Source organism: Salvelinus alpinus, chromosome 12, assembly GCF_045679555.1.
Source record: "Salvelinus alpinus chromosome 12, SLU_Salpinus.1, whole genome shotgun sequence".
Classification (NCBI taxonomy): domain Eukaryota; kingdom Metazoa; phylum Chordata; class Actinopteri; order Salmoniformes; family Salmonidae; genus Salvelinus; species Salvelinus alpinus.
In genome coordinates, this window is record NC_092097.1 from 38,938,225 (window position 1) to 38,961,518 (window position 23,294).

Below are 23,294 nucleotides of genomic sequence, written 5' to 3' on the forward strand. Positions count from 1 at the left end.
AAATACACACCTGAAATACAATGTGACGTCCGTTAGCTAATTGACATTGATTAGCTAAGATCTATTTGATTTAACATGAAAGACTTTAGTAGTGCCGTTGTAAAAAGTTGAAAATATGGGTGAACTTTCTGTGGCTTTCTGCCACTTTAAGAGGTGAAACATCAAGGAAGACTCATTAGTGAGTTCTACTAATGAAAAGATCAAATGGTAAAATGGCGGTTCACCACTGTATCAGTATCGGTGGTAAAATGGCAGCCCACCACTGTATCAGTATCTTTGGTAAAATAACGGTCCACTACTGTATTGGTGCACCCCAACTTCTTCACACTTCCTTGACATAATGGCTACATGTCAATGATGACTAGGGCCATGCAGAATTTGCAGGGATGTTCAATGTTCAATACCTACACAGAGTTGTCTGTAACCTATATTCAAAGACATAAAATATGTTTTGGTTTTATTTTGAGTTGTTCAACAGTCAATTAGGATTCTAAATAAGTTCTGAAGGGTTGAGAAGTCCTGCCTTTGCAGATTCAGCCTGCCTCTAACAACTGTTATAAAGAAGCATACAAAAGGGGTGCCGATCAATCCTAAGGATCACAGCCATGCTAACCATGAAGTAAACAGGAAGTGAGTCACATCCTCGGAGTGCCAGTCGCCATAGAGATGTACAAACAGCAAGGCAGGTAAAACCTCCTCTCCAAGCTACTTGTCCTAGGTCTCTTGCACTAAAGTACTACCATGCTTGAAAATAAAATATATTTTTTAATGTAATTTATAACTGACATAGTAGTGGCTTGTACTATAAAAAAAGCTTGAGGCAGGAATAGCATTGCTATAACTGTGGCCGTTTTTAATATCTCCACACGACTTGAGTTTAGAGGTGAATCATAGGTACATTTACCACAGCGGGAAGGCAAGGGAACGATAGAATTTCATTAAGCAGGTTATTCTTCTTTAAACCTGTAAGTCAACACTGAAAAATAAACAATTGAATTAATAACCAGACTTTACACAAAAACATGAGGTGGTGGTAATGCATAGTTTTGCAGCGAACTAGAAGGTGAGCTAGCACTGTTTACAGCATTCATATATTCAAATGACTCATCTGCTGTATCAATTGAGAACAAAAAACCATCTCTCTCTGTGGAAATATCAATGTGATAAACATATCTGCCAACATCCTGCTATGTTGGTGGTCCGTAGCTGATATGCTCACAGGACGAGTGTCTGTGTCTCCTTCCCTAGGGACGCTCGGTAAAGACACAGGGGGGCGTGAGGACGAGTGTCTGTGTCTCCTTCCCTAGGGATGCTCGGTAAAGACACAGGGGGGCGTGAGGATGTGTGTGGGGAGAAAGAGAGGGGTTTGGGGGGACAGCTGAGTACGTTGAAAACAAAGAAAGCTCTAGAGCCACACAAAATGGTTGAAAACCTCGGTGTTTCCTCCTAGTCCTCTACAACTGAGGCTTGCCCGTTAGGCACACTCACTCTGTGTGAGGGGCAGAAGGAGGAGCATAGAGAAACTGGTACTGTTGAAGATTCCCAAACTTCGCCTTGGCAAGCCATTTCGATATAGAACGTCAATAGCCGAACGTCAGGGCTTGGCTCACAGTAACTTCAACTTCATTCCATTCACACCCCCTTAATTCTCAGAGGAATGGTTTCTCCCTCCGCTCTAAGAGGTCAAACAGTCTCCAGGCAGGTGCTGTGTGTGTTTACATGTGTATATGTGTTTAATATATTAATACACTTATATTCATACAGTGAGGGAAAAAAGTATTTGATCCCCTGCTGATTTTGTACGTTTGCCCGCTGACAAAGAAATTATCAGTCTATAATTTTAATGGTAGGTTTATTTGAACAGTGAGAGACAGAATAACAACAAAAATATCCAGAAAAATGCATGTCAAAAATGTTATAAATTGATTTGCATTTTAATGAGGGAAATAAGTATTTGACCCCTTCTCAATCAAAAAGATTTCTGGCTCCCAGGTGTCTTTCATACAGGTAACGAACGGAGATTAGGAGCACACTCTTAAAGGGAGTGCTCCTAATCTCAGTTTCTTACCTGTATAAAAGATACCTGTCCACAGAAGCAATCAATCAATCAGATTCCAAACTCTCCACCATGGCCAAGACCAAAGAGCTCTCCAAGGATGTCAGGGACAAGATTGTAGACCTACACAAGGCTGGAATGGGCTACAAGACCATCGCCAAGCAGCTTGGTGAGAAGGTGACAACAGTTTCTGTGATTATTCGCAAATGGAAGAAACACAAAAGAACTGTCAATCTCCCTCAGCCTGGGGCTCCATGCAAGATCTCACCTCGTGGAGTTGCAATGATCATGAGAACGGTGAGGAATCAGCCCAGAACTACACAGGAGGATCTTGTCAATGATCTCAAGGCAGCTGGGACCATAGTCATCAAGAAAACAATTGGTAACACACTATGCCGTGAAGGACTGAAATCCTGCAGCGCCCGCAAGGTCCCCCTGCTCAAGAAAGCACATATACATGCCCGTCTGAAGTTTGCCAATGAACATCTGAATGATTCAGAGGACAACTGGGTGAACGTGTTGTGGTCAGATGAGACCAAAATGGAGTTCTTTGGCATCAACCCAACTTGCCGTGTTTGGAGGAGGAGGAATGCTGCCTATGACCCCAAGAAACCATCCCCACCGTCAAACATGGAGGTGGAAACATTATGCTTTGGGGGTGTTTTTCTGCTAAAGGGACAGGACAACTTCACCGCATCAAAGGGACGATGGACGGGGCCATGTACCGTCAAATCTTGGGTGAAAACCTCCTTCCCTCAGCCAGGGTATTGAAAATGGGTCGTGGATGGGTATTCCAGCATGACAATGACCCAAAACACACGGCCAAGGCAACAAAGGAGTGGCTCAAGAAGAAGCACATTAAGGTCCTGGAGTGGCCTAGCCAGTCTCCAGACCTTAATCCCATAGAAAATCTGTGGAGGGAGCTGAAGGTTCGAGTTGCCAAACGTCAGCCTCGAAACCTTAATGACTTGAAGAAGATCTGCAAAGAGGAGTGGGACAAAATCCCTCCTGAGATGTGTGCAAACCTGGTGGCCAACTACAAGAAACGTCTGACCTCTGTGATTGCCAACAAGGGTTTTGCCACCAAGTACTAAGTCATGTTTTGCAGAGGGGTCAAATACTTATTTCCCTCATTAAAATGCAAATCAATTCATAACATTTTTGACATGCGTTTTTCTGGATTTTTTTGTTGATATTCTGTCTCTCACTGTTCAAATAAACCTACCATTAAAATTATAGACTGATCATTTCTTTGTCAGTGGGCAAACGTACAAAATCAGCAGGGGATCAAATACTTTTTTCCCTCACTGTATGTGTGTGTGTTTGCGTATGTGTGTGTGTGTGGTGGTAGTATTAGTGGTGGTAATATCACCCTCCGACCGCCAGGGGGAGTTCCTCAGATCCCCAGGCCAGGCCGGGCAGGGGGACTATGCCAGCGAGTAGATGGCGTTGACGGGTGAGGTGGCCTCGGAACTCTCGTTGCCTTCCGTCTCGTCCTTGTCCTTTTTGACAGTGTACTGGCCGATGAAGGAGCCGTCCTCGTTGAACTGGCCATCCCCTCCCTCACCATAGTCCACCAGGCTGTCGTCACTCTCCTTCACACCGCCATCCAGAGAGTTCTGGCTGCCCTGCAGAGGCTTGTTGTCCTCGTCGCTGCTGCAAAGGGTCAAGAGGTCAAAGGTTAGATTCCGCCTGTGATGTCATCGACACGGTCATCAACGCAGGCGAGTCCTTACCGTCCCAAAGGTTAGGGGAGAGAGAGGAGAGTAGTTAGGGGTAAGAAGAAAACTGTGGAAGGGAACAACTGTCAACAAGAGAAGTGTTGATTCTGTAGTTTTCCACTTTCGTCTCTCTTACAGTACAGACTGTAGCTGAGGTCATTCAGTGCAGACTGGAACACAAGCACTTTCACAAACTCATTTTGGAACAACATCGATACTTGCCTTTAGCTATGATATAAAAACACGGGCAATGGTCAACCTGAGTGCAATAATATAAGCTTGCTGAAATATAAAAAGCCCTGCAGTAAATATTGTAGTCTAGAAGAACTGCTACAGAGCCCCTTTGTCTTTGGGGAAGCTGTATACTGGCCTTAAATGCTCAAACCAATGCATTATCATACACATGCTGCTCAGTCTGGGCTATGTTCTGATCTGAGATCTGTGCATAAAGCTCAAACTCACACAAAAGTCTGAGCGTTGCAGGTGTTAGTGTATTTGTGTGAAAGCCCAAGTTATAGTAGGTGTGCGTATCTCAGTTCAGAACATGTCCCTATGTCTTCTACCTCTGCAGTAGGGGGAGAGAATTGTCATGCAGAAGGGATCAGGGGCTATCAACCAGCATTAGCTCTCTAGACTCTTACAACAGCCAGATAGCAAACAGCAGAAAGGCATTACCAGAGCAGAGGGAACAGAAAATAATGAAGTTTAGCTCTTCAACAGTTTTTCCATCGTATTTAGAGGTGTTGTCTATTTCTCTTCATTGTAGAGAGGATCTACAAACCAGACCGTGTTGACATATTTTCTTCATTGTAGAGAGGATCTACAAACCAGACCGTGTTGACATATTTTCTTCATTGTAGAGAGGATCTACAAACCAGACCGTGTTGACATATTTTCTTCATTGTAGAGAGGATCTACAAACCAGACCGTGTTGACATATTTTCTTCATTGCAGAGAGGATCTACAAACCAGACCGTGTTGACATATTTTCTTCATTGTAGAGAGGATCTACAAACCAGACCGTGTTGACATATTTTCTTCGGTGAAGTACTAGTGTGGTAATGTATGGCTGGCCAGTTAGTAGACAAACTACATGGCCATATCATCTGACAGAGATTACCTGAAAGCATGGCTCACCAAGCCAACGGGGCACACAAGGTCATCAACCGAGAATTACCAAGGCAACCATACCGAAGTATCAACACGTCAACCCACAATCAAACCTCTGAACTCAAACAGACCAGATACTCTATCAGGTGTTACGAGAGAGAGAGAGAGAGAGAGAGAGAGAGAGAGAGAGAGAGAGAGAGAGAGAGAGAGAGAGAGAGAGAGAGAGAGAGAGAGAGAGAGAGAGAGAGAGAGAGAGAGAGAGAAAGAGAGAGAGAGAGAAAGAGAGAGGGAGAGAGAGAGAGAAAGAGAGAGGGAGAGACTAAAATCAAGGAAGGAAAAGAGGAATCAGGTGCCTGATAAAAGTACGAGAGAGAGAGAGACTCTAGAGAAGAAGTAGACCAAAGAAAAGAGCGAGAGTGAAATACATGAGAAGAAACTGGATAACTGCGCAGGAGATGTTTTTTAATGTTTTAATCGATTAATATACTGAGAGAAGGATTGATCAGGAGTGTGAGAACATTGAGTTCACTGTCATACAATACCGTATGTAGACTTTGGCATTATACAGGCATGGAAAATGACAACCTTGATTTTTAGTACAGTAGACGTGAGCGTAATGTAGAAATGGCCTTATTAGATGTTCATAGCCCTCAAATTCACTAAAATGTTTCCAATTATAAGGAGATTAGCATAGCAGCTGGTAAATACGTAACTATTGTTCATACCTCTAAATCCACTCAAGAGGGAAGTATTACATCTTAATTATGAGCCTATTATTTCTCTATGTGTAATTGAATAAATCTACCAGAGTGGCAAAGTTGTTTAAAAAGCTCGGCTTTAGTCGCGGGTTTGCCAGCTTTTGTTTGTTGACCTTATCGCTCGAGAAATTTTAGTGAGCAGAGGGTTTACAAAGGGTATAAAAGTTCAAGCATTCTTCGACTTTAAAATGTCTTTAGAATGAGAGTGTAGAATGATTCAATTATCTGATTAGATTAACTTTTGAGAGAGGAGCAAAGGTGGAAAAAGTAACTGGGAAGACTTTATTCTCCTAAAATAAGCTGCAGTGTCTGACATGACTTTCAAAACAAACTGCTCTTGATCTTTGATATTTCAGCATTGTTCTATAAAGACAAATCTTATGCAGCCCAATTAACATAACAATTGGACTAGAGAAATCAATTGCGTAAATGTCAACATCAGTTGTTTGTTACTTTCCACCTCTGCATCAATATCATGGAAATGAAAGGAGGATTTTAGTTGGTTAAGCCTTGAGCATGTTGGAGGAAAGATGTTGATTCAATAGTCAATGTTTAGCCACTTCAGCAGGTTGGCAAAGGTGATTATGTGTGTGATTAGATATTAATCGATTAAAACCCAATGCAAGAATTCTGAGCGGTCTTAAAAAGTAAATAATGCATATTATTTCAAGGTTATTCTGGTTGTGGTATGCACTGTGCGGGATAGACTCCTGTCATACCTTTTGAGGGAACAACTTGATTTGGACCAATGGGAACAGAAACCAGAACAGAAAGACAAAGGAAAAAGACGTAAGGTGAGGAAGAACAAAAAACAGAGATGGCTAAAAACACACTGAACAGACACATACCTTTTAAACACAGACTGAACATTTGATATAGAATATGTGTGCGCATGTGTGTGGGTTGCTAATATACCTGAGTGACAACGGCCTAAAATTATATTTACTAGTGGGTCAAAAACAGTTGGGTGCCCACACATAGTTGCACCATACTACTACTGTGACATCAAACAAACAAAAACCCATAAAAAACAACAATAATCACAGGGCACCAATAAGCCCTAGAATCAGGCTTTATGTGAAAGTTGCCTTGCACGAGCCTTGGTGCATGCGACCCAGAACAGCTCATAGGAGCAAGAGCATATCTCTGTTTCTGTAGCGTGAGGCAGCTTGATGTACAAGTACACCCCCTGGACAGGACACTAGTCTATTGCAGGGCTAGGTCTGGTCCATGGTGTTACGTGCAGCTTGAACCTTCTTCAACTGAAAACAAAATCATCTTTGGAGGGATAAATGAAAAGATGCATGGCGCTGAAGGAGGCTCAAGGCTCAATTGGCATAGAAAGGACCTCTAACAGGTGAGTTTATAGCACCACAGAGAGTCAAACTGGAATAGACCAGGGTGGCCATAGTCCTGAAAAGCTGCAGTATGTGCAGGCTTTTGTTCCAGGCCAGCTTGAAACAATCAACTAATCATGGTATTTAACCTAGAACCATAGAATGTTAAATCAATTGTGTTACAGCTGGGCTGGAACAAAATCTTGCACTCACTGCGGTGTTCCTGGATCAGGGTTGGCCACCCCTGCCATAGAGTCCCATACATGCAGAGACAGAACTGCCAAATCATTCAGCTTATGCTATACACAGGGACCGGACATCATCAATGATGAAAATTACTCCAGCTCATACGTTTACCCCTGCATGTTTATTTTATCAATGTCTTTTGAAAGCTGAGGTCTACTTGACCGAAACATGGACAGAAAAAACATGCAGAGATGGATGTGAGCAGCAGTGCTGATCATCATTGATGACTAAGTCATGTAGGAAGGAACAAGGAAAGAACATAGTGGTGTTGATATGTCATCTCCATACAAAAGGCTCGCTGTTGCTTATTCCCCAAATCGGTTCCTCAAGGGCGTCAAACTCGAACGGAAGACTTTCCAACCTTCCTCCCTAAACCCTCACTACATCTACTCTACACCCTCTCTCAAACCTCCCTACCTCCCTCATTTCAGCCAAATTGATTTCCGACCTCAGCCTTCACCTCTGCACCTGGTGGTTGCTGCCTGTTAAATGTCAGCTGTCGGAAGAAAAACAAAGCAATTAACCTTAAGGGGGGAAAAACACGATCAAGCCCTCGACAGAGACAAACGGGTTCAGGACCTCTCAGAGTGTTCACGATCAGTTTCACGATCATTACATCACCTACCTGATCCTTGAAACACTTGACGTCTCTCTGGGGAGAGATAAGACCTTCCTGCCTCCTCATACTCTCTCTCTCTCGATCTCCCTCCCCTAATCTGCAAATCACCTTGATTTATTTACCTGACAGTTTATTACCTGATTAAATTGACACTTTCAGAAAAGCTGCTTTTCTAACTCTGTGATATCCTGCACTGGTAATGAGAAGAGGATTTCACAGTGCGGAGCCTTGGCTCACTGTTTGAACACCAGCTGAGCCTTGAACACTAATACGCTTTTCTCACTCTAATATCATGAGCCTGAGGCGATGCTTAAACCACAGCTGTGATTAGCGTCTATTTCCCCATATTGAACACCCGCTGCTCTTAACCCTGAACCACCCATGGATAGGATAGGTCCCTGCCAAGACAACTCTCCACCAGAGGCCTTTATTGAACAGGTCCAGAACAGCCCTGGTCTTAAGATATTCTGCCTATTGAAATGGCTGTTGTTCTGCTTGTGAGGGAGCAGGTGTGGGACACAGGTAGCAGGTGTGGAACACAGCCATGGCCAGGCCAAAGATAGCCAGGTCAATTGATGACCTTAGCCTCAAGGCTAAACCAAGGTTAATGCATAGCTTTGGGCTAGGTTTAGCTCTAGTGTTTATGATTGTAGTCTGGTGAAGCATACTGATGTTGGATCTCAATTAGAGCCAGTTTGTTACAGCAGGAAAATAATTCTGCAGCAACAGTAATGTGAATTATTATGTTGATTATAATTAATGAACATTTTTGTAGGGGTTGATACATTTTTCATAAGGGAAAATCAAGTTTGACATTTCAAAGTGGAAATTACAAACTTTAGAAGCCTTTTTAAACTTCAAATACAGTACACGTTTAAAATGTCCTGCATTGCAACAGGGTGATCAAATAAATATCCTACATCTGTAACATGGCTTAGTCCTAAAGTAGGATTGTCCTATTTACTAATCTGCATTGAAGGGATAGTTGACCCAGATGTACTACATTTTATGGAAGTAGACTATAGACCAAAAGAGTAAGCAACATTTGATATATGTTTTTGCGATTAGCTACAGATTGGTGAAGTGCCTTGACGGGAGTTCTAGCTGTGTGTAGAAACAACACTCTTCTCACTTCTCTCTGTGGTTTCACACTACCCAGAGAGTCTCAGCTTTGCCCTGATCACATGTTTGACACCCCCGGGAACCGATATCTCTGATTGGCTGGTGTACCATGCCCACCTTGACCCTCCCCACACCCAATCTCCCCATTCTACCCCAGAAACAGTAGTGCAAAGGGAGGAGGGTGAAGTAGTTCATAGACCATGATCTAGCATCACAGTCACTGCCTCGGTCCACATCCCCCAATCTCACCCCAAGCCCTCGCATCTTCATCCCCCCATCTCACCCCCATGCCCTCGCTTCCTCATCCCTCCCATCTCACCCCCATGCCCTTGCTTCCTCATCCCCCCCATCTCACCCCCATGCCCTCGCTTCCTCATCCCCCCATCTCACCCCAAGCCCTCGCATCTTCATCCCCTCTATCTCACCCCAAGCCCTCGCATCTTCATCCCCCCCATCTCACCCCCATGCCCTCGTTTCCTCATCCCCCCATCTCACCCCAAGCCCTCGCTTCCTCATCCCCCCATCTCACCCCAAGCCCTCGCTTCCTCATCCCCTCTATCTCACCACCAAGCCCTCGCTTCCTCATCCCCTCTATCTCACCACCAAGCCCTCGCTTCCTCATCCCCTCTATCTCACCCCCATGCCCTCGCTTCCTCATCCCCTCTATCTCACCCCCATGCCCTCGCTTCCTCATCCCCTCTATCTCACCCCCAAGCCCTCGCTTCCTCATCCCCCCATCTCACCACCAAGCCCTCGCTTCCTCATCCCCTCTATCTCACCCCCATGCCCTCGCTTCTTCATACCCTCTATCTCACCCCCATGCCCTCGCTTCCTCATCCCCCCATCTCACCCCCATGCCCTCGCTTCCTCATCCCCCCCATCTCACCCCCATGCCCTCGCTTCCTCATCCCCTCTATCTCACCCCCATGCCCTCGCTTCCTCATCCCCTCTATCTCACCCCCATGCCCTCGCTTCCTCATCCCCTCTATCTCACCCCCATGCCCTCGCTTCCTCATCCCCTCTATCTCACCCCCATGCCCTCGCTTCCTCATCCCCCCATCTCACCCCCATGCCCTCGCTTCCTCATCCCCTCTATCTCACCCCCATGCCCTCGCTTCTTCATACCCTCTATCTCACCCCCATGCCCTCGCTTCCTCATCCCCCCATCTCACCCCCATGCCCTCGCTTCCTCATCCCCCCATCTCACCCCCATGCCCTCGCTTCCTCATCCCCCATCTCACCCCCATGCCCTCGCTTCCTCATCCCCTCTATCTCACCCCCATGCCCTCGCTTCCTCATCCCTCCATCTCACCCCAAGCCCTCGCTTCCTCATCCCCTCTATCTCACCCCCATGCCCTCGCTTCCTCATCCCCCCATCTCACCCCAAGCCCTCGCTTCCTCATCCCCCCATCTCACCCCCATGCCCTCGCTTCCTCATCCCCCCATCTCACCCCCATGCCCTCGCTTCCTCATCCCCCATCTCACCCCCATGCCCTCGCTTCCTCATCCCCTCTATCTCACCCCCATGCCCTCGCTTCCTCATCCCTCCATCTCACCCCAAGCCCTCGCTTCCTCATCCCCTCTATCTCACCCCCATGCCCTCGCTTCCTCATCCCCCCATCTCACCCCAAGCCCTCGTTTCCTCATCCCCCAATCTCACCCCCAAGCCCTCGCCTCCTCATCCCCCAATCTCACCCCCAAGCCCTCAGTCTGAAGGGGAGTTCAGTATCTGTCTCTGACATGCGCAGGCCGGGAGGTGGATGCCGTGCCGAAACCAAAATACCTGTTCTCCTTTTCGTTCTCATTTTCATTCCTGTCAGGGACAGACGACCATTTCAGCATGGAGAAGAGAGGGAGGAGATAGATAGGAGAGGGAAAAGAGAGAGAGGGAAGGAAGGAGATACATCCTCCAGGTGACACACAAGCGTATGAGAGCCAGAGACTACACACACACACATGCACGTACGCACGGACGCACAAACTCACACACACTCACACAGACTCACGCACACAATTACACGTACACAAAAAAACACACACACAAAAACACACACACAAAGAAATGCCCAGACACACACGCACATACACAATGTGTGAGTTGGGTAGAGAGAATGATTAGTCCCAGTGCTATTGAGTTTGTCAGATTGTGAGTTTAGCAATGACCTTCACTGTAGGAAAGAGGGTAATATTAATAAACATTGATTAGAGACGAGAGCAGACTTGCTTAGATTTTCATTGTGGACATGCCTCACACATATGGACACTGCTCACACATATGTGATAATTGTTGATAACACCTTTGAACATCAAAGGTGTTCAAACCACAGCACTGTGCTGTCAAGCAGAATAAGCACCTAAAACAACAATGTTCAAATTATTTCCTTCATGGTCGGAATGCTTTTGACAGCCAAACGCAAAATGAATAAAATCTCTTCAAATTACTCTAAATATACATCCCTAATCCCATAGGGCGGCGTACAATTGGCCCAGGATCGTCCGGGTTAGGGTTTGGCCGGGGTAGGTCGTCATTGTAAATAATAATTTGTTCTTAACTGACTTGCCTAGTTAAATAAAGGTTAAATATTTCTTAATTAAAAAAAAATCCATTGTAACTGGTCTGGGTAAATTAAGGTGCCATGTTTCATTTGTGGCTTATAAGAACAATTAGGGGTTTGGGTTACTGATTGTGTGGGGTTATAGGGGACAGAGTACAGGGGCACTTCATCTTGCTGTATCGCATTAGTGGAAACCAAGACTATTCTCATGGCAAGTCTGACAGTTTTAACTAGCATTACTGACTTTTTGTAGCAGGTTAGGAGAATTACCGTGTCAGGTTAGGAGAATTAACGTGTCAGGTTAGGAGAATTACCGTGTCAGGTTAGGAGAATTAACGTGTCAGGTTAGGAGAATTACCGTGTCAGGTTAGGAGAATTAACGTGTCAGGTTAGGAGAATTACCGTGTCAGGTTAGGAGAATTAACGTGTCAGGTTAGGAGAATTACCGTGTCAGGTTAGGAGAATTAACGTGTCAGGTTAGGAGAATTACCATGCCAGGTTAGGAGAATTAACGTGTCAGATTAGGAGAATTAACGTGTCAGGTTAGGAGAATTAACGTGTCAGGTTAGGAGAATTAACGTGTCAGGTTAAGAGAATTAACGTGTCAGATTAGGAGAATTAACGTGTCAGGTTAGGAGAATTAACGTGTCAGGTAAGGAGAATTAACGTGTCAGGTTAGGAGAATTAACGTGTCAGGTTAGGAGAATTAACGTGTCAGGTTATGAGAAATAACGTGTCAGGTTAGGAGAATTAACGTGTCAGGTTAGGAGAATTAACGTGTCAGGTTAGGAGAATTAACGTGTCAGGTTAGGAGAATTAACGTGTCAGGTTAGGAGAAATAACGTGTCAGGTTAGGAGAATTAACGTGTCAGGTTAGGAGAATTAACGTGTCAGGTTAGGAGAATTAACGTGTCAGGTTAGGAGAATTAACGTGTCAGGTTAGGAGAATTAACGTGTCAGGTTAGCATCCCCGACGTGACTCGAACATATCTAGCTACACCAGGCTTGCCCTGAGAACAGTCTTGGTTTCCACTAATACGATGCTTCCGTCCTCTTCTTCTGAAGTTCTAAAGACTACCTGCTGAGGCTAATATGATAATCATCATGGAAACAGTTGCTAAACTTTTAAGCGTGTACATAAAGTACAATGTGTCTGCCTATGTAACTACTGTACCATGTAAGGACACTGGTTTTTAGCACCATTTCAATATAAAGTAGGACCACGATGATTAGAGTGAGTAATCGGTTGGAGTGTGTTAGTGCTGATTTAACAGTTAAGTTAGAGGGTTAATTAAACAGTAAAGATGGAAAGATTCTCATTCCCCACAGAGAAGAATGACTGGAGATCAGTGAGACCTGGAATGAGCAAAAGACAATCACTAACTAACAAATACATACTGAAAACATGCATTACCAGACCTAAGACATAATAACTCCTGTTTACTGTAGCTCCTGTCTCGATCGTCTTAATAGCATTCCCAAATATTACAAGGCCAAAGTAATAGTCCCTGTCCCTCATTCCTGATTCCTAAATAGTTGCAGATAAACACTACTAAACATGATCCTAAGCCTGAATACCACACATGATAATCACAATGACGCTTCCATAAGAAAGCAAACAAGACACAGGCCTACTACATCCTCCTCTGTATAATCCTGGATGATACACAGTCATATCTAGCCATGATTACTAATGTTTTGCAATAGAAACTCTGCATACATAGATCATTCACTGACTGGCAACGGCGACACACAAAATTGTTCCAGAGATGTGTAGGCCAGAGATATATAATATTCAAGAGAAATACTTACTGGTAGTCAAATGATCCATCCTCTCCCTTCTGATCCACTCCCTCCAGAGGGAGATCTTTTTTATCTCGCACTGAAGAGTGATAAAACAAATAGAGGTACATGATTATACTGAACATGCCACCATCTTGTGACTTAACTGGACACTGGCCCTCGTTCTAACCCCTACCTGGGTATTTCAACCCCCACCATCTTTTCTTGCTCCCAAACGCCCTCAATGTAACCTAATACTTGACCCTGTCTAGTATACCCTTACATGGTCACTAGTTACTAGATTTGATTTGACCCCCCTGTGTTAACGCTTATTTGGATACTGGACCATCTTGTGTTAAAGGTCCAATGCAGCCATTTTTATCTAAATATCAAATCATTTTTGGCTAACAATTAAGGACCTTACTATGATTGATTTCAATTGAAATGGTCAAAAATGAAAATAATTGCTTCTTAGCAAATTTACAGTTCATATAATGAAATCAGTCAATTGAAACAAATGCATTACATGACTGGGAATACAGATCTGCATCTGATTGTCACAGATACCTACAAAGACAAGGGAGGGGCGTGGATCAGAAAACCAGTCAGTATTTGGTATGACCACCACTTGGCTCATGCAGCGCGACACATCTCCTTCACATAGAGTTGATCAGGCTGTTGATTGTGGCCTGTGATATGTTGTCCCACTCCTCTTTAATGGCTGTGCGAAGTTGCTGGATATTGGCGGGAACTGGAACACGCTGTCGTACACGTCGACTCAGAGCATCCCAAACTTGCTCAATGGGTGACATGTCTGGTGAGTATGCAGGCCATGGAAGAACTGGGACATTTTCAGCTGCCAGGAATTGTATACAGATCATTGTGACATGGGGACGTGCATTATCATGCTGAAACATGAGGTGATGACGGCGGATGAATGGCACGACAATGGGCCTCAGGATCTCGTCACGGTCTGCCATCTGCCCGGTACAGTTGAAAACGGGATTCATCCATGAAGAGCACACTTCTCCAGCATGCCAGTGGCCATCGAAGGTGAGCATTTGCCCACTGAAGTCGGTTACGACGTCGAACTGCAGTCAGGTCAAGACCCTGGTGAGGATGACAAGTACGCAGATGAGCTTCCCTGAGACGGTTTCTGACAGTTTGTGCTGAAATTCTTCAGTTGTGCAAACCCACAGTTTCATCAGCTGTCCGAGTCTCAGACAAATCCGCATGTGAAGAAGATGTGGAGGTCCTGGGCTGGCGTGGTTACACGTGGTTTGCAGTTGTGAAGCCGGTTGGACGTACTGCCAAATTACCTAAAACGACATTGGAGGGGGCTTATAGTAGAGAAATGAACAGTAAATTCTCTGGCAACAGCTCTGGTGGACATTCCTGCAGTCAGCATGCCAATTCCACGCTCCATCAAAACTTGAGACATCTGTGGCATTGTGTTGTGTGACAAAACTTAGATGTCTCAAAACTGTATCTGTGGCCTTTTAGAGTCCCCAGCACAAGGTGCACCTGTGTGATGATCATGCTGTTTAATCAGCTTCTTGATATGCCACACCTGTCAGGTGGATGGATTATCTCGGCAAAGGAGATATGCTCACTAACAGGGATGTAAACACATTTGCACACCAAATTTGAGAGAAATAAGCTTTTTGTGCGTATGGAAAATTTCTGGTATCTTTTAAACTCAGCAAAAAAATAAATGTCCTTTCACTGTCAACTGCGTTTATTTTCAGCAAACTTAACATGTGTAAATATTTTTATGAACATAACAAGATTCAACAACTGAGACAACCTGAACAAGTTCCACAGACATGTGACTAACAGAAATGGAACAATGTGTCCCTGAACAAAGGGTGGTCAAAATTGAAAGTAACAGTCAGTATCTGGTGTGGCCATCAGCTACATTAGGTACTGCAGTGTATCTCCTCCTCATGGACTGCACCAGATTTGCCAGTTCTTGCTGTGAGATGTCACCCCACTCTTCCACCAAGGCACCTGCAAGTTCCCAAACATTTCTGGGGGGAATGGCCCTAGCCCTCACCCTCCGATCCAACAGGTCCCAGACGGGCTCAATGGGTTGAGATCCGGGCTCTTCGCTGCCATGGCAGAACACTGACATTCCTGTCTTGCAGGAAATCACGCACAGAACAAGCAGTATGGCTGGTGGCATTGTCACGCTGGAGGGTCATGTCAGGATGAATCTGCAGGAAGGGTACCACATGAGGGAGGAGAATGTCTTCCCTGTAACACACAGCATTGAGATTACTTGCAATGACAACAAGCTCAGTCCGATGATGCTGTGACACACCGCCCCAGACCATGACAGACCCTCCACCTCCAAATTGATCCCGCTCCAGAGTACAGGCCTCGTTGTAACGCTCATTCCTTCGACGATAAACGCGAATCCGACCATCCCCCCTGGTGAGACAAAACCGCGACTCGTAATTGAAGAGCACTTTTTGCCAGTCCTGTCTGGTCCAGCGACCGTGGGGTTTGTGCCCATAGGTGACGTTGTTGCCGGTGATGTCTGGTGAGGACCTGCCTTACAACAGGCCTACAAGCCCTCAGTCCAGCCTCTCTCAGCCAATTGTGGACAGTCTGAGCACTGATGGAGGGATTGTGCGTTCCTGGTGTAACTCAGGCAGTTGTCGTGTCTTTGGCTATGCCGGATTAAGTGATATGACATGCTATTCTATAAAATCATTTCTCTGTAATTAATATTACCTGATTAAGCTAATCAGGTAAATGTAATTAACTAGAAAGTCAGGGCACCACAAAATAATGTTTATAGAGCTGTTATCTTCCGAATAAATTCTTAAAGACCTAGTAATCTTTTACATCAGTAGCAGTCAATATTTAATCGTCACTTTATTCAGTCTCATCTGAAAGTTGTAAATTATTGGTTATCTTCACAAACCCTGGCTAACAAGTTGAATCAGCAATACAACATTTAGATTAATTATTTATTTACTAAATACCCAAATAATCACACAGAATTACATCTACACAGAATGGATTATACATTGATTACAAATTATGTCATAAAAGAAAACGTCCCATCGGACGGAACAGATATGACGGCTGGTTACACAAAGAAAGGGGGTTTGGTTTTGAATGAAAGAGCGGGAAGACTGACAAACAAAAAATAGTTTGTGTTTCTATCGGGCCATAGGCAGCTATGCTATCGTAAATACAGTATCTTATGCATTCTAAATAACCGCCCATTTGGAAAATGAAAATGCAAGGAATATTTACTCTGAGCTGCTCTTGAAAAGGTTGGTCGTAGATGGAAGGCCAGGTTGCCCAGCAGGGATCTCGTCCCCTGAAGAATGTCTCTGGTGGTAAACTGGATATGTTTTAGTATCTTTGTGTGTGTTAGACTGGATACGTCGTCCAACCTTTCCTAGCCCACGTTTACAGCGGCTGCTGCTAACTCAACGGCTAGGAGGTATCACTTCTGGAGTGAATAAGAGTTCAAAGTTCATACCAAGTTGCCATACTTTTAAGCTCGTGCTATATTCTGGCTGGTATAGTCGAAAAGCATCCTTTCGGCCTGTTGATCGGCACCTTCACATTGAACACGATGCTAATTTCGTTAGGTTATTATCTGAGCCCTTTTAACGTAGGACCGTCGTCCTCACGTGCTCGGAACAGAAAGTTGAATTTTCGTCAACGGGTTTATATAGTGGTGAAAGAAGGGCGTGTTTCATAGTTTACAACCAAAGTCTGTTCACTTGGGCGGGGCCTCTGAGTGAGCAGAGTTTCTCTATAACAAACCGTTCTCTCATTTAAGAAGCTAAAATTACATTTAATCTTTTCACAAATAGTTTCATATTTAAACATTTAAATTGCACAACAATTCCATGTTAATCTGATAACTAGAATATGTCGACTTTCCAAGATAGAATTTATGTCATCCTGGCATTAGTAGTAATGTCTCAGACAATAACTGATCTGAGATCATATTCATTAAGTACAAACGCATATTTTCAACTGGTTGGATTACCGAAATATGGTTCCGTTTCCCCCCTTTTGATGGTACCAGACTCTCTATGTTACAGGCTTTACAAGAGTCAACTCTATAGAGTAGAGAGAGAGAAAAGGGGTAAGGTATTTATGGGGGTCATAAACCTCCCCAACAGGCCAACGTCACGACACAGTTGTTGTTGCCATCCTGTACCTGTCCCGCAGGTGTGATGTTCGGATGTACTGATCCTGTGCAGGTGTTGTTACACGTGGTCTGCCACTGCGAGGACAATCAGCTGTCCGTCCTGTCTCCCTGTAGCGCTGTCTTAGGCGTCTCACAGTACGGACATTGCAATTTATCTGCAGTCTTCATGAGGAATCTGCAGTCCTCATGCCTCCTTGCAGCAGGCCTAAGGCATGTTCACGAAGATTAGCAGGGCCCCTGGGCATCTATATTTTGGTGTTTTTCAGAGTCAGTAGAAAGGTCTCTTTAGTGTCCTAAGTTTTCATAACTGTGACCATAATTGCCTACCGTCTGTAAACTGTTAGTGTCTTAACGACCGTTTCACAGGTGCATGTTCATTAATTGTTTATGGTTCATTGAACAAGCATGGGAAACAGTGTTAAACCCTTTACAATGATTATTTGGATTTTTCTAAATATCTTTGAAAGACAGGGTCCTGAAAAAGGGACTTTTTTTGTTGAGTTTATTTCCGCTCATTAAACATGGTACCAACACTTTCCATGTTTCATTTATATTTTTGTTTAGTGTATAAAACACAGGAAATCATATTTTTGACTGCACCGGGCCTTTAACCCTTACCTGGATATTTGCCTCCGCGACTCCTCTTGATGAAGCAGACGATGAGGAGGATGAGGATGATGAGAGCGATGGCACACATCAGCCCGATAAACCAGCCCTGGGTAGCAATGTCCACCTGGTCTTTAATGTAGGCTGTCAGCAGGCAAAAACATTGACACACACACACACAGACGGGAGAGATGAGACACACAGAGAGAGGGAGAAAAATAATAAAAGTCTGTTTTGCCCCAAATGAGTCACTGGAAATACATCCGACAATCTGTCCTCATCCAAGGATGCTCAAATCAAGATACACCAAGTACACAATGTATGACAACCCAAACCATCATCACAGCATTCTAATATTCCCTCAACATAGAGCTATAACTCTAGATGGTATCCCAGTAAATCTATCTGTATAACAAATTATTCATCTTCATTTCCCCACACCTTCACAATCAAATTAGAAGAGAAAAGGTGTATTTTGCATTACAAACCAAAGCAGAATATGCAACTCTACCATTTGAGTTGGGTCAATTTGAACACAAAACCTAGGTACTTTAGCAGAAGGAACAAAAAATCATGCACAGCAAATTTTCAAAGCAACCAACCACAAAAAAAGTATTGTTATTTGACACCAGTCTTCTAACTGTAAAATAAGCCAACCACATGAAGCTACTTTATTACAGGTCGGGAATCACTTCTGTAACACAATGCAGGCATAAATAGGGAAAAAAAACGACATTAATAGCTTATAATTACTAACCAAGTAACAGCTCTGCCAGTGCCAGAGAAGTGTGACATTGGCAAAGTAAATTTGCTCAGAACAAAGCAAAGATAGAAAAGTAGAGTACAGGTCAAAGTATCAGATCCATTGTATATGACTTGTTTACTCATGAGCCTATCACACATTACATTTCATTGGATTACTATGGAAAATCAAGACATCACAAACAGCTAAATCGATATTCCACGATGTTCAGAACTACCAATTCTAAAGAACAGAAACAAAACAGTCTCTCTACACTACAGTTGAATAACTTCACTTCAATACCAACTCCTTGGAGCTATAGCAACTCCTAGCCTTGTGATCTGATCTGACCCAACAGACCTCATTATTAGGGAACTGGGGTATCCATGGGGTCTCTGTAGCCTGGGTGCTGTCATGTCTCTGCATTAGCCTGCTATAGTCTCCTAGACTGGGCTGATGCAGACAGACTGGCCCCCAGACTATCTGACATGACCTGATCTGGTCATGTACCATCCCTCCTCACCTGGCAGGTGGAGGCTCACCTGCGCTGGTCTCAAAGGTGACAACATTGCTGGAGATGCTGTGGTATTCATTGGAGTACACCCTCAGGCGGTACTTGGCCCCTTCGATCAGCCCCGCCAGCTTAATGGGCGGCTGGTTCACTGGTACGCTTGACACACTGCCATTGCCTTGGAACACAAGAGAGGAGCCAATCATACTATGTCGTTGGGCGTGGCCAGGCTACTATGGTAACACAGTAAATAGGACGGGTACCACGTAGTGATGCGACATGGGTGGGACTGTTTCTCCCCCTATGAGATGGTGGGCCACTGGAGTAAATTGAGACTGACCCAATGCAGCACACACACACACCCCCTCCCTCCAACATCCACCACTCATTAACAACCTCGTTGAAATGAATAGCTACATCTGCAAACCAATGTCATGTATACGGCTATGTTAATAGAATTACTAGAGAGTGAAAGTGAATAGAAGAGCCGCAGCTCTTTAAGAAAGCTTTTTAAATATGTCTTTTAGAGGATTATTTTTGGTTCATTTTCTTCTCAGTGGAAGTGAAACCACATTTTTCTCCTGGGGATAATTCTCCTGAAAAATCTAATCTAAAAAGGGGACTTTTTGTGGAGCGGGAGAAAAGAGGTAGAGCTAGAGAGCAGGTGTTCCTTCAGGCTACTATAATACAGTGGAAATCAAAGTTTTACGAAACTAAACTCCCGCTGAATTTGGCAGCAGTAAGTTGGTTGTATTACCCTGACTGGTGGAATTTAAATTGACCATTATGGAACACTCTGTATTCTGGAATAGCAAAAGGCGGGAGGGTAGAGAAGCACTGTGTCTCAATTACCCATAGTCCTCCACTCATCTCAATAAAAAGAAACACACCAATGGTGAAAACGAAACGCGGCATCTTTCCAATGGAAAGATGTGCCTCTTATCACATCACCAAGCTGTGGGTGTGGGCTGGTGATGGCTGGTGGAGCATGCAAACTGGTGACATCGTGCACCATGCTATGACATGACCTTTGATCCCCTGAAAGGGTGACATCCTCATATAGCAATCATCATACAGCAATCAACCAAAATCATTCCAAAGCTGAGTACATCCACTGCAGCCTCTGAAGCAACTAAACCAAATCATATGAAACAAAATGCAACCTTGACTAGGCAACAAACAGACCTGAAGCACTGCGAAAATCAATCAGTGGGAAGAATGTCTGACTAATATAAAAACACATTCCTTACAACCATTAAAACATGAAGCTGAAGCTAATGACTAAAATGCCCATGTAAAATGTGCGTGTGTGAATAAAGACAACATCCTCCCTCCCCCTCACTCTTACTCTAAACAGTCAATAGAAAAACAAGCCACACAACCAATCATACAGCCAGCCAGACAGACACACAGCCAGCCAGCCAGACACACAGACAGGCACCCAGCCAGCCATACAGACAGCCAGCCAGACAGGTGAAGCAGCAGCATGATACTGGGTAGTAGCCATGAAGTATGCACACTGCACAGTATGGGGAGTTAGGACATCATAATACACTATGCGTATGAACAATACAAAGATACATTTCCAAAGAGAGAAATGGACAAAGAGCAGGAAAGAGGGAGAGCGTTAGGTATCTTGTGTGTTAGAACTATGTCATTGATACAGTGGGAAACAGATCAATGTGTGCACACGCTCAGCTCCTGTGAACATCACCCTAACATCTTCTCTTTTCACTTAGGATGATTGAACACACACATATACCGACATCACTGTACCATCAGTATACTGTAGTAAGTAGCATATCTTTAAGGAATGTTTTTCATTAAACAGTGTATTTCCCCCTAGTAAATTAAACATAATTCTAGATGGGTTTCTCTCTCTCTCTCTCTCTCTCTCTTTATCTCATCTCACAGTAGAGATAGGGAGAGAGTTTGGTATTTTGTGCATTATAACTATGTCATTGATATAATTTGAAAATGCTGATAAATAATATAAAGTTATAAGAACTTATAAATAATATACAGTTATAAGAACTGATAAATAATATACAGTTATAAGGACAAGTTCTTCATAGTTGTGTGAGAACATCACCCCATCCCTGGGTTTCTCTCTCTAGCTCTTTCCTTTCACTATTTCCTCTTTCAAAGTACTGACTAAGATCTCTCTTAATTTCTCCCTCAGCCTCACAAAATACTTTCTGAAAGGAACTTCTGTTCGAACCGGAGAGAGAAAATGAACACGGGCACAATGAAAGGCAAATTGAACAAAGGGATTTTTTAAGAAAACAGAAACTAGAAACCTCCAATCAAAGTACAATAAAAACTGGGGGTGCTATAAAATAACACAGTCATTATTTAAATGGAAATGCCACAGAATATATTATATATTTCACTCTATCTACAGCTATACAGATCATAATCTGACTTATATAGGCAATTGAACTCAGCTCTGCTGAAGCAAAATGAAATGAGAGTTTAGAGTTTCCCCTCAGAAATTCCCTGGGAGTTTTATGAATAGAAATGAGAATGTTGCATGACTCACCTCCAAATAAAAGCCTCATTTCTCTACTAGAGTGAAGGGCTGTCATAAATTGGACTGGATTTCTTTAATAAAGTCAGTTTGGTATATGTCTTTGCCCCAGGATTGCCTCACAGTTCCTTTCAAAAAGCCTAGTATCTCTGCAGAGATAGACTGTCTGAAAACTGACTTCACTATTGACATTTCTTCCTAGGATGGGTTTTGAACTGTAGTTTTGATACGATAGACTTGGGTTAAATACATATGTAAAATCCTTTCAAATACTTGAGCTGGGTTTGATTTAGTTTGACTGTTGCAATGGCACAAACTCTGGTTATTTTCTTACCATCCAGAAGCTTTGACACAAACTCTGGGTCTTTTCTTATTGTCCAGCCTAAGAGCTGACACAAACTCTGGGTCTTTTCTTATTGTCCAGCCTAAGAGCTGGCACAAACTCTGGGTCTTTTCTTATTGTCCAGCCTAAGAGCTGGCACAAACTCTGGGTCTTTTCTTATTGTCCAGCCTAAGAGCTGGCACAAACTCTGGGTCTTTTCTTATTGTCCAGCCTAAGCTCTGACACAAACTGGGTGTGGATCTTACTGTCCAGTGTGAACTCTAGCTGGAACTCGCTGCTGCCGGTCGGGAAGTTGTGGTTCCAGCTGACGTTAGCGTAGTTACTGTTAGGCTTCACCGTCAGGTTCCAGATCACCCTCCCAGGAGCCATGCCTACTAGAGGGCAGGGTGGGGTCAGGGCGGGGTCAAGGGCAAGGTGGAGCAGAGAAGGGCGTGTTACAACAGCCACACACGCAGGGTTGCAATCACACAATGGTTCTAGGGCTAGGGTTAGATTTCAGGTTGCCCTATAAACAGTGGATTGTACCAGTGTTATATTTGAACACTTTTAAGGAGTGTCAACGTTGATGTCTTAACACTTCTGGTCGAGTCCACTCCACAGTTAATGCCTTAACACTTCTAGGGGTGTCCTGATTTGTAATGGAGGTGCCCAGTAGTCCAGGTATCCCCTTAATAGGAACACGGCATTGAACAGAGTTAACGGCCCACAAAACACCCTCTAACTGTTCATATGTATACGTTGGATTCTCACAGCCTGACCGAACAGCGTTGAGTTAATGGTTACTTTCCAATACTTTAAAGTGACTTAATTTCCTGTAACCTATCTCCAAGGAGATATGACAAGGTAATGAAGTGGTATTGGAATGCAGCCAATTCCTCCAAATGCTTCCTTCCTGGTCAGGAGAGAGTATCCAATCAAAATGCTTCAAATGAAAGCATATTCATTTATCACTTGAATCTTGGGGAAGATATACAAATAACACAACACACCTTTAAAATGTCTCTTTAAAGGTGGCATCCATTGTCAATCTATTTTATCTATACTGCCATGGAAGAAAATGACTGAACTAA

General features: G+C 43.8%; 1 protein-coding gene across 7 annotated transcripts in view; it reads right to left on the reverse strand.

The window, feature by feature from the left end:
* Nucleotides 1-3,330: 3,330 nt before the first annotated feature.
* Nucleotides 3,331-23,294, reverse strand: part of nfasca (neurofascin homolog (chicken) a) — a 182,493-nt gene continuing 162,529 nt past the window's right edge. For 2 of the 7 annotated variants that reach the window (XM_071336289.1, XM_071336287.1), the window contains 6 exons: nucleotides 22,470-22,598; nucleotides 19,383-19,529; nucleotides 18,111-18,242; nucleotides 13,337-13,406; nucleotides 10,753-10,782; nucleotides 3,331-3,712 (listed from right to left, as the gene is read on the reverse strand). In XM_071336289.1, coding sequence (XP_071192390.1) covers nucleotides 3,484-3,712; nucleotides 10,753-10,782; nucleotides 13,337-13,406; nucleotides 18,111-18,242; nucleotides 19,383-19,529; nucleotides 22,470-22,598 — 737 coding nt within the window. In that variant the 3' untranslated portion in view covers nucleotides 3,331-3,483. The remainder of the gene's footprint in view (nucleotides 3,713-10,752; nucleotides 10,783-13,336; nucleotides 13,407-18,110; nucleotides 18,243-19,382; nucleotides 19,530-22,469; nucleotides 22,599-23,294) is intronic. The other 5 variants (XM_071336288.1, XM_071336292.1, XM_071336291.1 and 2 more) reach the window with 5 other exon arrangements.